This window comes from Pristis pectinata, chromosome 14, assembly GCF_009764475.1.
Source record: "Pristis pectinata isolate sPriPec2 chromosome 14, sPriPec2.1.pri, whole genome shotgun sequence".
Taxonomy (NCBI): Eukaryota; Metazoa; Chordata; class Chondrichthyes; order Rhinopristiformes; family Pristidae; genus Pristis; species Pristis pectinata.
This window is the reverse complement of record NC_067418.1, coordinates 39,725,156-39,739,813: the sequence shown is the minus strand read 5'-3', so window position 1 is coordinate 39,739,813 and position 14,658 is coordinate 39,725,156. Positions and strand designations below refer to the sequence as shown.

The 14,658-nt window shown below is 42.7% G+C and overlaps 1 protein-coding gene across 1 annotated transcript in view; it reads right to left on the bottom strand.

The window, feature by feature from the left end:
• The window catches only part of th (tyrosine hydroxylase), a 38,967-nt gene that overhangs the window by 5,854 nt on the left and 18,455 nt on the right, over nt 1–14,658 (bottom strand). The window contains 6 exon segments of the mRNA XM_052029134.1: nt 142–198; nt 1,941–2,010; nt 10,478–10,613; nt 12,343–12,488; nt 13,847–13,897; nt 14,030–14,097. Coding sequence (XP_051885094.1) covers nt 142–198; nt 1,941–2,010; nt 10,478–10,613; nt 12,343–12,488; nt 13,847–13,897; nt 14,030–14,097 — 528 coding nt within the window.

Here is a 14,658-nt window from a genome sequence, read left to right as displayed (position 1 = left end):
AGATTCCAGAGAATAATTACCCTGCTTTTCCCCAGTTGGGGTAATTAAGGCAAGTTTGGATGTTCTCTTTAAATTCTTATTCTTAAAAAAAAATTCAGAAGTAGCATGGTTTGAATGCAGTGTGAACACAGTAAAACTCACAGTGGAAAGCTTTTCAATTTCCTCTTCTGTGGCTCCAAGGGAGGCGAGGCCAATGTTCTGAGGTGATAGAGGGTTAGACAATAATCACTGACAAAGTAACTTAGTAAGCAGTGCAGGCATGATTCACAAACTGACGCTTTCTTTCTTTATTGTTCAAGAGTTATTTTGATTCCATATTTGGCCTCTCTTCCAGCCTAGTCTCTCTTCCCCCAAATCCAAATTCCACCACCCACAAGGTACAGAGGCAACGGGTACACTGAAAGACCATTGCTCCCTTGCAAATCAGATATCATCCTGACTTAGATAGTTTCCTCAAACCTCCACTGTTCCTTGGTCAAAATCCTGGAATTCTACCAAAACTAGAATGCATCCCATTGCCCTGCCATCTTCCTACTGTCCTGTATCTCATTCTGTTTTATGTACTCTATAATATACCTACATATATAACTATTTTCCCTTTCCTTATGCATTGAATCTACAATTCCCGTGGCACAGCATTCCACATTCTAATAAAAACAATCAAATACTTCAGATGCTAGAAATCTGAAATATAAGCAGAAAGTTCTGTAAACACTCAGCAGGTCAGGCAGCATCTGGGGAGAGACAAGTACCAGTACAGCTGTGAGAGGCAGACTCCAAAGAATAATTATCCTTCCTTTCCCTACTTGGTATAAGGGTGTAATGAGGTTCTGTTGAAGCGTATTCAACCTGAAACATTAACTGTTTCTCTTTGCACAAACACTGCCTGACCTGCTGAGTGTTTCCAGCATTTTATTTCTTATTTCATGTTCTAATAACCTTCTCCATTTACCTCCCTTTTCATTCACTTTGTCATCATTTGACATCCCAGGGATATGAGTGTTTTCTATTCACTACGTTTTAAGTAATAGTTCCTGGACAGAAGGAGATCAAGGGATTTCTTCAAGCATTGCTGAAGATAACAATAAAGAAAGAACGGTTAAAGGAAATGGTCAGTGGTGTACAAAGAGGAAGCTGGTGGAACCACTCACATCCCTGTGATACTCATCTTTAGCCACAAGTTTTTATGTCAGCAACTGCTAAAAATGGCTTTTGTGTCAATTTCTAAAGTCCGTAATTAATTATAATGCTGTTCATTAGTCGAGTGAATAGGATAAGAACATCATAATACACAGTTTCAAGTACATTGCCGTTCTTTACATTGCTTATCAGCTTTCCAACTGGAAACACTGAGAATATCAGTTCTGCAGGATCTAGTCCAATCATTCTACGGGTTCAGTAACACAGCACCCCAAGGCAGGAGAAAATCAATGACTTTAATAACAGCTGCACAATTTACCTTAGAACAAAATCATGCCAGTCATCATACAATAACACAACACAGAAAGAGACCATTTTGCCATTATGTTGTTCCAGCAGTTTCACAGAATGATCCATTTAGCTGCCCCCCTCTATCCATTCCTCATTGTCCTGTAAACCCCCTTGCTTCTGAAACTGGTTTGATTCCTTTTTGGGAGTTATTGGATTTACTTGCACTGCCCTTTCAGATAGTACACACCAAGTTATAACAACTCACTGTGTTACAATAAAAATTCACCTCAATTCACCTTTGAATCTTCTGGCAATTAATTTTGTGCCCTATGGTTAGTGAACATTCTGCCAATGGAAATAGCTTCCTCTTTGTTCCTCTGTCAAAACTCTGGTCTATTTTGTAAACCTCGTATGAGTCTTTTAGCTTTCTGTGCTCTAGGAATATCAGTCCTTGAATTCTTTTCATGTTGCGCAGAGTAAATATTCACAATAAAGGAAGATGGAACTACCTGTGAGAATTGTGCAAATGTCTTGTCAGCCAGGATGGGCACGTGACCCAGCAGCTCATGGCAACAATCCCTAAATATGAAGAGAAAGAGAATCAATTTAATTCAAAGTGGCCATCCCAGCAAGAGGTGTATTCTGTGAAAAGACAAAAGAAGTCTATTGCACTTCCATCTTGACAATTCTTCATGACAATGCTCTTATCCCTCTCCAAAACCTCTTCAGGCAATAGTTTGTAGGAGATAGTGCCAATGGTTTCCCATGTCCTTCAGCCACTGAAACAAGGGACTATTCTTTAGATGTGCATCCTGAAAATAAATCCCTACACTCTTGATCTCATTGACTGGTTTCCCCACCATAGAGCTGCGAATTTGGAGTAGAGCCCAGGATTTCCCTGTGTTCTCACTGGCCTGTTAAATTCCAGTGGGAGGCTCTGTGAGCACTCCTTCTACCGTCTCCCAATAAGCTGTGGAGGTGGGGGGAAGCAGGTGGGGGGTAGGGAGCCTGCAAGAGTTTCCAACTACCCTGGGAAAAGACATACAGGTTAGGAGCTGTGGGAATGCTATGTTGGCACCGGAAGAGTGGTGACACTTGCGGGCTGCCCCCAGCACATTCTCAGTAACGCAGTAAGATGCATTACACTGTTGTGTTTCAATGTACATGTGACTAATAAATAAATATCTTATCTTAAAAGACAACAAAGAACTCTTGGCAGCTGGGGACTGACATTAGTTGGAATGAGAGATTTGGAAGGTCTTGTACCCACTGGAGCAGAAGATAGGGGCCTAGAATTCTCAGGAAAGGCATTTCAAACGGCTGGCCAACGAAGGTCTCTTTGAAAGCATGGCCGTGTACTAGGCACAAGATGGCGTGTTTAATACAAGTCTCCTCACATGCTTCACATAGTCAAAGGCCTTTCCTCTGCTAGGTTCCACCAGCAGTGACAGGTGGGTTAGTTGAGGGTATGGGTTACAGTTAGGAAGGGTGGACGCAGAAGAGATTCCAGTGGGCTCTGGGCATCAGTCAGAGATTGGGGGATAGTGATGGAAGGAGGGAGTGGAATCAGGACCTCAAGGATTGAGTCAGGACCCCAGGAGGTGGGGGTGATCACTAATGGTTGCTGGGTGCAGGAGTCATGTGTTGTTTGGGATTCAGATCAGGTTGAGTGAAGAAGAGGTTGCCACTGGGCGGTGGGAAGGAGGTGTCAGGAAGTCAAAGGGAGAACTATCGCCAATTTTTAAAGTGGTGAGGGTGATGGAAGATTTGTTGTCAGTTAGCATGGGGGCAACAATTAGTCTGCTCTAGATCCACGTGTAAGCAAAGAGACTCCCCTCGAATTTCAAAGCCTGAATATTGCAAGGTATTGGGCTTTGTGGGTGAGCCCAATCTACACACAACCAGTAAGGGTAGTTCTATTATATTGAACTCCCCTGTGCTGTCAAGTAAAGGCGAAAGCTGTCTTGTCAGTGCAGTCAAATGGACTATAGATTTGGCATCAAGACTCCCGCATCAGTAATCAGCACTTGGATGAGCTACAGACCAGTATCTATGTTTCCAGTAGCTTGGAACAGGAGTGGAGATGATGCCAGGAGACTGGATTCCCACCATATCTCTCCCATAGCACATTCCTGCATCCACCTTTTTCTCTCTATTATAAGCACTGTAAATTACCTCAGTTGTGTTATATCTGAATAACCATTGGCTTTCATGTGGGAATAACCAATTGCTTTTATTTCCAAGATATTTTAGAACAAACATTCTATAAAAGGAGAAAGAAAAGTCATGCAAGTCTGATCGCTGCAAATGCTCAGAATCAGGGGCCATCTAGAGTTCAGTTAACCATGTGCAAGTACCCTTTATATCAAGTTAAAGAAAGGCTAGCATCTACAGAGTGCCTTTCACATTCCTTCAGGACATCCCAAAGCACCTTACACCCAATAAATTAGCTTTTTAAATGCTATATTATTGAAGATACAGCAGCCAGCTTGAACACAATAAGCTACCACAAACAGCAAAGTGATAGTGACTATTTATTCTGTTTTTCTGATGTAGAGTGAGGGATAAATATTAACCAGACTCTTCTCATGCAATGGGACCTTTAATGTCCCTTTAAGAGGGAAGGGAGGATCCTAGATTAGCATGTCACTAAAACGCCAGGAACTCCCTCAGCGTTGCACTAATGTATCAGCTTTGAGTTCAAAGCCTGAATTTCTGGAGTGAGACTTGGTCACCATTCTCTTAATCAAAGGGAAGTACGGTTCCAACTGAGCCACAGCTGAGCTGCCTTACACCTATTGCTAAAACAGATTCAGTGTGTTGAAGGCCAGTGACGGCTGATAATGATGATGACTTGAGGAAGATTTTTCCTGAGTTTCAATAAAATTCTGCCAGCATACACTGGGAAACATTCTACTCCAGGTACCCAGCGAGATTGCCTCCTTTTGGGGTCCTGAGGAGTCATTTGCTTAATTCGCAAAATACATGTTTTAACTCAAAAACTCATGGTGGATACGTGATTAACAGTACACATGCTTTAAAAAAACATCAGGAGGTATCAGTGTGTTATTCCCAGATGCACAATTGTGACCTCCACTTCCTGATATTATCAGGTTAATTCAGCTTCTACATCTGGTTATCAAGACAAATATAATAGATTTTCCTATTTGGTTCGTCATCAGACCATCCTGTTCTTTTTATAATAAAGGAAGAAGCAAACAGAAAGAAAAAATATTATGAAGTAAGCTCAAGAAACCATGAAATTAATAGTCATTCAGACTTACAGGATACCTGCATAGATCCCTGTTAAAAGAAGTAAGCAGTGCTAAGATTGTCAAAGCCAATTATCAGTATTGGGCAGGAATGATGTCTGTCAACTGGCTGCTTCAGATCACGATGTTAATAGTCCAGCCTTGGATTTTCAGTGTGCCCTTAGGCTCTTCCAATCCCTGACCTTCAAAGAGACAAGCACAACAAACCTAAAAAATGCAGAGCACAACATGCAGGGCATGGACTGTCTGTCTTAGACTGTGTCCACCTCAGTGCCTTATTGTCTCACCTGATTTAGTGGTGTCCTTATCAGTCTCTGCAGCACTGATCAGAGCTGACACATAAACCCATGGGGTAAATAACTCATCAACCTCCTTCAGCTCAGAATTGGTTTTCTTCTGCTTATTGTCAAATTGGTGCAAAAAAAAGATCTCCTATCTTTCTCCTAGCCCAGGTTTTCACTGGGTAGATTCCGATTAATCCATTCTTTCTCCGGTGTCTATGAAAGTCGCAACTTCTTTTAACTCCTCACTGATGTTCCAAGTTGACACCAGCTATCAATCCATTGAAGTCGGGTTTGTTTATTGGTGCACCATTCCACCCTGGGCTTTCCATCTCCTCCAGCCATTGATGAACTTCTGCCCCTCCATGATATAGTTTAGCACCAGACGTGCACCAAAGCTCCATCACTCTTCTCACAGCAATAATGTAACTGCCATGGATTTCCTCAAATGGGCTCAGCACTCTACACTTCCTGATCTCTGTTAAAGTGATATCCATTTAGAGACCAAGTCTTCTTTAGAAACACTCATGACTGGAGGTCTTTCAAATAACGAAATACCCTTGGATAAAGAGCCCCAAATTACCATGGCCTTCTGCATGTCATACAATGTTCTTCTCACATTTAATCCCATTGGTATATAGAAGCCTGAAATAATCTATTAATTCTCTGTCCAAGACCCAAGCATGTGTGCAAGGTGATTATCAATTTCACAGCCCCTCAATTGCCCTCTTATCCCAACCTGGGTTGGTACAATTTTTAGGCAATGTAGCATAAATACTGGGCAGCTTAAAATGCTATTCACAATCCTTTATATCTGATAATTTTGCATTCTAATTAAATTCCATCCCACACCAATCCATTTAACCTTGGTTCACAGGAGCATCCATAACATTACCTAGCATTGGGATTGAATTCTTAGTTTTGGGTCAGAGGATTATTTATGATTAGATAATCTGAAAGAGTGGGGCATTGTGAGGATTTATGAATTAAAGATCTACTCAATCAAAAGTTCCTGCTGCTTTTAATTTGGGGTTTCCTAGCTCTGGTTTGTCATACTTCTGAAGGTTCCTGACACCAAGATGGAATTGTCCAAATATCTCACATCTTTCTGTTCCCAGGGCTTCCTTTATGTCCTGATGCAGGGTCATGACCCAAAACATCAACTACCCCTTTGCCTCTACAAATGCTGCTCAACCCTCTGAGTTCCTCCAGCAATTTGTTGTTTTGTTTCCTTAATGCTTGTCATTGACCAGGACTGCTAACACCATCTGGAGGGGGGCTGAGATGGGAAGAGATTATCGAACCTTAATTTCCAAGTTGAGGAAAAGTATTGTTCCTCTGAAAGGTACTTTAATTCAGTTCCAAAAAGCAGAACTTTGGTGAGAGGATTTCATTATTTTGCTTTTTCTTGGCACTCAGGTTTCCTTAAATTCCAACAATGATCATAACAAATCTCTAACACTGCCATACCTGGACCATCTCTATTCATGGGGCATGACTTTTTTCATTCATTTTCAGGATGTGGGCATCGCTAGTCAGGCCAGAGTTTTTTCCTTATCCCTAATTGCCCTCAAGAAGATGGTGAAGAATTATCTTCTTGAACCACTGCAGTCCTTCTGGTGAAGGTACTCCCAGAGTGCTGCTGGGGAGGGAATTCCAGGATTTAGGTTCATCAACGAGGAACCATCAGAGGCATATTTGCCAGTCAGGACAGTGTGTGACTTGGAGGGGAACATGCAGGTGTCGGTGTTTCCATGCACCCACTGCCCTTGTCCTTCTTCATGGAAGATCTCATAGGTTTGGGAAGTGCTATCGGAGTAGCCTGGGCAAGTAACTGCAGTGCATTTTGTAGATGGTACAAACTGCAGTCACTGTGTGCTAGTGGTGGAGAAGGTATGCTTAGGATGGACAGAGCCTGCCAATCAAGCAAGCTGCTTTGTCCTGGATGATGTTCAGTTTCTTAGAGCAATTCAGCATGGATACAGGCCCTTTGGCTCAATGAATCCATGCCGACACTGTGCTCGCCCATATTGGACTGCACTCATCCAGGCATGTGGGGAGGGGGGGTTGTTCCATCATGTTCTTTACTAGTGCCTTGCAAATGGTGGAAAGGTCTTGGGATGTCAGGAGATGAGTCACTTGCCACAGGATACCCAGCCTCTGAGCTGAATTTATATGGCTGGTCCATTTGAGTTCTTGGCCAGCGATGAGTACTGGATATTGATGGTGGCAGATACAGCGATGGCAATGTCATTGAATGTCAAGGGTTGGTGGTTAGACTCAGTCTTGTCAGAGAAGGTTATTACCTGGCACTTCTGTGGCACGAATGCTACTTGTCATCTATTAGCTGATGCCTGAATGTTATCTAAATCATGCTGCATACGGTTATGGGCTGATTCAGTTCCTGAGGAGTTGCAAATGAAATTGGATGTTGTGCAACCATCAGCAAGCATGCCCAATTCTGACTCTATGATGGAAACAAGGTCACTGATGAAAGAGCTGGAGATGGGTGGGCCTGGGACAATGCTCTCAGGAACTTCCAATGTAATGTTCTGGGACTGAGAGAATTGATCTCGGACAACCACAACCATCTTCCTTTGTGCGAGGTATGACTGCAACCACTGGAGTGTTTTCCCTGTGACGCCCAAGGACTTCAGCATTACCAGGACTCCATGACCGTTACACTTGGTCAGACGCTGCCCTGACGCCAAGGGCAGTCACTCTCAGATCACCTCTGGAATTCAGCTCCTTGGTTGTATTTGGACCAAGGCTGCAATGAGGGCCGGAGCCAAGTGGGCCTGGTGAAACCCAACATGAGCGTCAGTGAGTAGTCATTGGTGAGTGAGTGCTGCTTGATGGCACTATTGATGACAGCTCCCATTACTTTGCTAGTGATTGACAGTAGACCGATTGAGCAGTAATTATCCAGATTGGATCTGTCCTGCTTTTAGTGAACAGGAAGTACTTGGGCAATTTTCCACATTGTTGGGTAGATACCAGTGCTGTAACTGTAATGGAGTTGCTTGGCTAGAGGCACAGCTAGTCCTGGAACACAGGTCTTCATTACTTCAACTAGGATGTTGTCTGACCACAGTTTTTGCTGTATCCTGTGCTGTCTGCCATTTCATGATATCACGTACAGTGAATCACATTGGCTGGAGAATGGCTTCAGTGATGCTGGGGAACTCAGGGAAAAGCTGAATGGACCATCTCTTTGGCACCTCTGGCTGAACGTGGTTGTGAATATTCCGGCCTTATCTTTGGAACTCAAATGAAGGGCCCTGCCGTCATTGAGGAGGGGGGAGGTTTTTGGAGCTAGCTCTTCCCATTAGCTGACTGCAATGGGCTGTGTAACCAGAAACAGGTGAAACAATAGTGCAAGGGAAACAATTCTATTAGTAAAGGACAGCAGCCAGGAGGCCAAAACAGAGAAGTAGGTAACTGATAGAATAGATTGGTTGGTGTCTGAACACTTTTGATCAATATCTTGCCTTCACAACTTCCCCAGTGCCTCAAAATGACAGGTACAATGTTGGTTAGAACTTGTCCGAGCCTGTCGGGATCTCTGCAGCCACAGCCACACCATAGCTACCTTAAAGACAATGGGCTGTTTATGTTCCTTAAATGGCTGATATTGACCCCATCTCACAAATTAATTGTAATCCTGTCAGATTAACTATTATTTCTTGTCAACTGCTACAACTCATGATTCAACATTCCTCAACTTTTTCTATGAGACCTTTTGCTGTTGCAGATACCCACAGCAGCCTAAGATAAACTGTGGCCACAGGGAAGGCTTTTAGAGTGGTTACAGGACTGCAGGAAAACATCTCCCAGATAGGTTTACATACTGTACCATGGTTACATACCAAGTGCAGTAAACTGCACATTGAAATCTACACAAAACTAAGCAGCTCTCCACCTTGTTTGTTACATACTGCCCTGTGCAAAACTCTGACAGCAATGATTTCAACAGTTCCCCTACATGATCTTTAATGAAGTTATTTCTTGCTGAGTAAATGCAGGTGACATTTTTCTACGCTCTTCTTCCCAGTGCTTCTGCTGATTTACAAGCTGGATACAATTTGGGCATGCAGTTGCCTTTGGTATCTCATTCAATCAGCAGTTCTGGATGAGCAGTAAAGGATATAATCTAGATGACAGTGCAATACTGGCCTGGCCCTCCATGAAATACTGCTTGGAGTTTGTTTCCATTGATCACCTGCCAAGATTTTGACAATAGCTTGCTTTGCAAGCTCAAAGCCTCAATCACCCCATGGCTGCCTGAGAAGACATCACAGCTGAGGCCCATTCTTCCCTTTCTAAATACCCAACTCATTTGCTGCTTCAAGAGGGTGGGCGGTGGAGACAGTTAGTATCTTCAAATTCCTGAACATTAACATCTTAGATGACCTGTCCTGGACCCAGCACATAGATGCAATCACAAAGAAGTTGCACTAATGCCTCTACTTTCTTAGAAGCTTAAGGAAATTCCGCATTTCACCAGATACACTGTAGAAAGTATTTCGACTGGTTGCATCATGGCCTGGTACGGCAATTTCAATGCACAGGAATGCAAGAGGCTGCAGAGAATAGTGGACACTGCACAGTCCACCACAGGCACAGCCCTTCCCACCATCAAAAGTATCTATATGAGGCACTGCCTCAAGAACATGGATCATCAAGGATCCCCACCATCCGGGTCATGCCCTCTTCTTGCTGCTACCATCAGGCAGGAGGTACAGAAGCCTTAAGTCCCACACCACCAGGTTCAGGAACAGCTACTTTCCTACAACCATCAGGTTCTTGAACTGACCTGCACAGCCCTAATCCTACCTCAGCAATGGAACAGTACAGACCACCTTTTGCACTGCTATAGACTTGTTCTTAATTGTTTTTCTGCACTAATGTCTTGTTTTGCACAGACTTTTTCTTCACCGTCTTGTATAATTTATGTTTTGTGTGTTGTCTGAATCTACATGCCTGTGATGCTGCTGCAAGCAAGTCTTCCCTTATACCTGTACTTTACTGTACTTGTGCACATGATAATAAACTCGACTTGAATAGAGACTAGTATCTGGATGCTTCTCCATGCCACTCACAGATACTAAGGTTAGTTGTAGCATTGTATCTACTTCATGTTTTTGTGAAACATAGCAATTCTGATGCAAAGTTATGTGTGTTAACATTTTACAGTAACATATGTTCTCCCAGCATGACATTAACTTAACCGCTCTAGACTGTGTATGAATAAAGGAATCCAATCAGACCACCTTGTCCAATAGTAACACAGAAATTCAGTAAAGAAACCAAATGCTGGAAGGTCACAGAAGTTCTGTCATGATCCATAAAGGAAGCAGTTAGCTCTCTGACTAAATCAGCAGGTGCTGACAGACAAGCTGTTCATTTCCAGTACTTGCTTTCTCATGACAAGTTTTCAGTAATTCATTTCCAGAACATGATACCTCTGTTCAGTTTATTGCTTGGACTTACGGCTCAGGAGTGTGCATTGGTGAGGAGGCATGCCTGACGTATTGTGTGCACTGGAAAACTCGAAAAGCAAGGCTTGCCAGGAAGTCCCGGGCCGAAAGTAACCCAGCCACAGGCCACAGCTGAAATCCCGAGTGTTCTGGTACAAACAAATATGGAACATTTGTTATGCTAAATCACAACAGGTCATAAAAGTGGCAGCAGCCTTCTGTTTAGTTATATGAACATTTTAGGTGCTTATGGATGCAATTTGTTGCAAGATAAAAGAGGCCAATATATTCAATGGCAGATATTCATTTTTGTGACCCTAAATGTGCACCTCAGCTTTCCAAACAGAAGGCAGGAAGTCCATACTCAATCTAATACAGGTATAAAAGGTGTTCAGGCCAAGACTCTTTGTATATCCTAGAAAGGGACCTGTACCTGTTAGTGACCTACTCAGTAAGATTAGCTTGCTCTGAACTAACAACAGCATCAGATGCATTCAGGAAAACCAGAATGCCTAAGTGAATGAAGATGCTGCTTGCTGCAGGCTGACACCAAAAGGATAAATTTGTTAACTTCACTATTTGTCACTCACTATAATGAGGAGCTGGTGGTGTCGGAGAGATCCGCCCAGCTCCACTTTCAAGTCATACAGACCACTGACTCCCAGTATTTTCCCTCCAACATTCAAAATGACCGTGATTCATCAGCTCCCCCCACCACAATCACCACCACTGCCAACCTCCCTCCTGAATGTTCTAAGACCCCTGTCCTCCAAAGTCACATCCCTCTGGCTGCTCCCTCACATTTATCTGCAGGGCCCCAATCTTCAAGAGTTTTCCTCCAGTGAGCTGCCTGAAGCTGCCCATTTGGTGTGTGCAACCCGCCTGCCTGATGATAGGAAGGTTCTGGTCCCGATATTAAGTGTGAACTGATCCTAGGTAGCCAAGTGCAGGCTATGTCCTCTGCATCTCTCTCTGGGTGTGAACATATTTTCCCACAGCCTCCTGCTGCACTTGCTGCAACTTACTCATTACAATGGAACCAGAACTTTGCAGATCAAAAGTTAGGAGTTGGGAACCTAACACATCTTTCCCTTGCTAAAACCTGGATTAATGTTAGCAGCTCCAGCATCATTTTGGCTGAGATCATTAGAGGTGCCACTACATAACATGTGGTTCCTGGCTAATGCTGATCTGCAATTGAACAGAGCATTTAAAACCTTATATGGGTTCCTTTTAACTCATAGGCAAGGCAACACTCCTCAGTTCTGTCTTCTAACAGTCTGGGAACATGTGTCAGTAACTATGTTCAACGTGGCAGACCTCAGGGTGACCTGCTGTGAAGTGTGGTGAGCAACATAACTCGAGAATGGCAATTTTGCATAACATTGCATCAACGTGTATCATTTCTAGTCTTCTGGTAGTTGTATATGTGTTGCAAGCTGACTCAGAATAAGAGAAATCAATGCTATTGTTGCATGGTGTCTTGCACTGAAATGATATGTTCTTTTATGCCACAAGATGACTTAATGGCCACAGATTCAAGCTGTAAATATCAATTAATTTGCTGAACCATTAATGAAACATAATTCTAATGCTCTGCTCCCCCACTGTCCCCTATGTTTTTAGTTGTCTAGATGCGAAATAGTATTGCTTTCTTCAACTTTTTTCACATCACCAAAACATATCCCTTTTGACCAATTGCCTCCACTCCTTGGCTCTCCTTTGTCTGTCTTTGTTTGATAATTCTCCTGTCAATTGCCTTGGGACACTTCACTGCATTGAATTTGGTGTATGAATAAAAGTTGTTGCTGTTTTCATCAACATGCTTCAAATATTAAGTTTTTTCGATGAGCTATTAACATTTAAATCAGTGCTAACCTTTCAAGAAGCAGGAGACGTCCTCAAGTTGAGGTATATTGTCTTCAGTGTAACAGCATTGCCTCTCCAGTAGCCTGAAGGCCTCCAGATGTTCTGAACAAGCATGTGTTGGATACAGGGTTTTCAGGTTTGTGTACACTTCTCTCCTGTCATACAGCAACACAGCAAAAAGGTCAACAGTGCATGCATTTAACTCAGCAAGCACTGGACTGTTCCAAATTCCTTTGCTATACTGGTTGTCTGACAGGCCACTTTTTATTTCTGTTTCCTCTTTTGAAGCTGCTAATGTAATAAAGATAACAATAAATGGAGTGTGTTGTCCCAGGAGTGTAGAGTTGACATGGAGATCTGTGACACCAATACACTACTATCCCTGACCAGTGTTCCTTATGTCACAGATGACAAGTGATAAATAGGTATCTCCAATTCCACTGGGTCCTTGAAAGTTGGCAGCTATGCTGTAGATAGTCAGTAATGGCAGGAGATTTAATTGTGAGTCATCAATGGAACATAAAATGTAAATGCTTGGTAGTTGTAGCACATTCACCACTGTATTGGCTGAGACTAACATTGCACAACTATAGCTGGAACTTTCCTGATGTGTACAGCTCATTAACTAACCAGGAGGTCCAGTCCTTTATTGACTCATCTTTGGAGCTATCTCACTGTAATACTTCATTTGTGGTTACAAAGCCGTGAAGCTTGCAGCCAATTAGGTGCTGCTGCAATGAAGGGAAATGTGCACAGCAGGATCCCATTGTGAGATAAATGATCAGATTACAAGTTTTAATGCTGAAGGAGGGATAAGTACTGGCCAGGATACTGGGTATAATCTACAGCTCCTCTGTTTACCTGACGACCGAGGGGGCAAAGTTCAGTGCCTCATGCAACACATGGCACCACTGACAGTTCAGCGCTCCCTCGGTAGAGCACTGGAAGGTTAACTGGAATTATGCATTCAAGTTACTGGAGTGGGGCTTGAAGTTATACCCTTCTCATTTGGAGGGAAGAGCACTACACTGAGATATATCTGACATTGCAAGGCACAGGGCAGTGTGTTGAGTTAAAACTATTTGTGCTGCACTAGATTGTGTAAGAAAGTTGAGAACTTTTGGCCACAACATGGCCTCTTGCTCCCTGGTTCTCCTGTTCTGCAATTCATCATTTTGAATGTGTCTGATGCATCCCCTCTACAACTGCTGTCTAGTTGTTCCAACACTAAGTTGGGAACCCAGTAAGGAGATCCCAAAAACCAGCTCTTATAAAAATCCAAGCTTGGTAGAAAGTAGGTAAGGTTCCTTCTGGAGATAGTGGAGGAGAATTCATTGTTACACTTAAAATGATGAATGTCAGAAAAGGAGAGTTGGGATGCTAGAGTGTTGAGTTTAATTAGGTCAACTGGCCTTATATTTCTTAGGACTATCACATATCATAATCACACATATATTTAATTGACAGAAATTTGACCCCAGAGGAGTCTTAGTACAATATACAGTAGACTAACCAAGTTGCAATTTCCTCTGCAGTGTATTCTACTCTGGGGATTGGATCGCCACTGCAAAAACAAGCAGCAATTAATATTCTTGGTTTAATATAACTCTAATTTAAGATATCAGTGAAAGAGAGTGTAAATTCAAACAACATGCAAAGTGGGATCACAGATACTTGGAGTGTGCATGCAACTTACTGCTTATAGTTTAAAGCAATTTCTGCTATCTGCTTCCTTCGCTCCCTGTACTTAACATCAGAGAACCCCTGTAATAAATCATCAAACAAAAATGATAATGAAACCAGGTGATAGCATTACACTCTACAATCCATCAAGGCTGCAGAACCTGTGCAAATAATCTCCCATCGGAGAGATGGGATGATCATGACTGACTTGCCCGAGGCCTCAACTCCTCTTCTGTGCCAATTCCCCATAGCTCTCAATTCCCCGATATTTCAAAAATTTATCTATCTTCAGATACCTGTGGTCTGCACAACCCTCCAGGATAGAGAATTCTAGAAATTCACCTCCCTCTGCGAGAAGAAATTCCAATATATCTTAGTTATAAATAATCGCACCCTTATCTTGTATGTCTCCTTTTTAAGACTCTCCCACTAGTGGAAACATTTCAACATCTACCCCGTCATGCCCCTTGGGATCTTGTAGGCTTTAATGAGATCACTCCTCATTTTTCTAATCTCCAAAATCAAAGTCCTTTTGCTACTATGATGGGACAACCATCTTATCCCAGGAATTAGCCTAGTCAATGATTGTTGGACTGCCTCCAAAACTAGGATGTCCTTTCTTCAATAAGGGACTAAAAACTG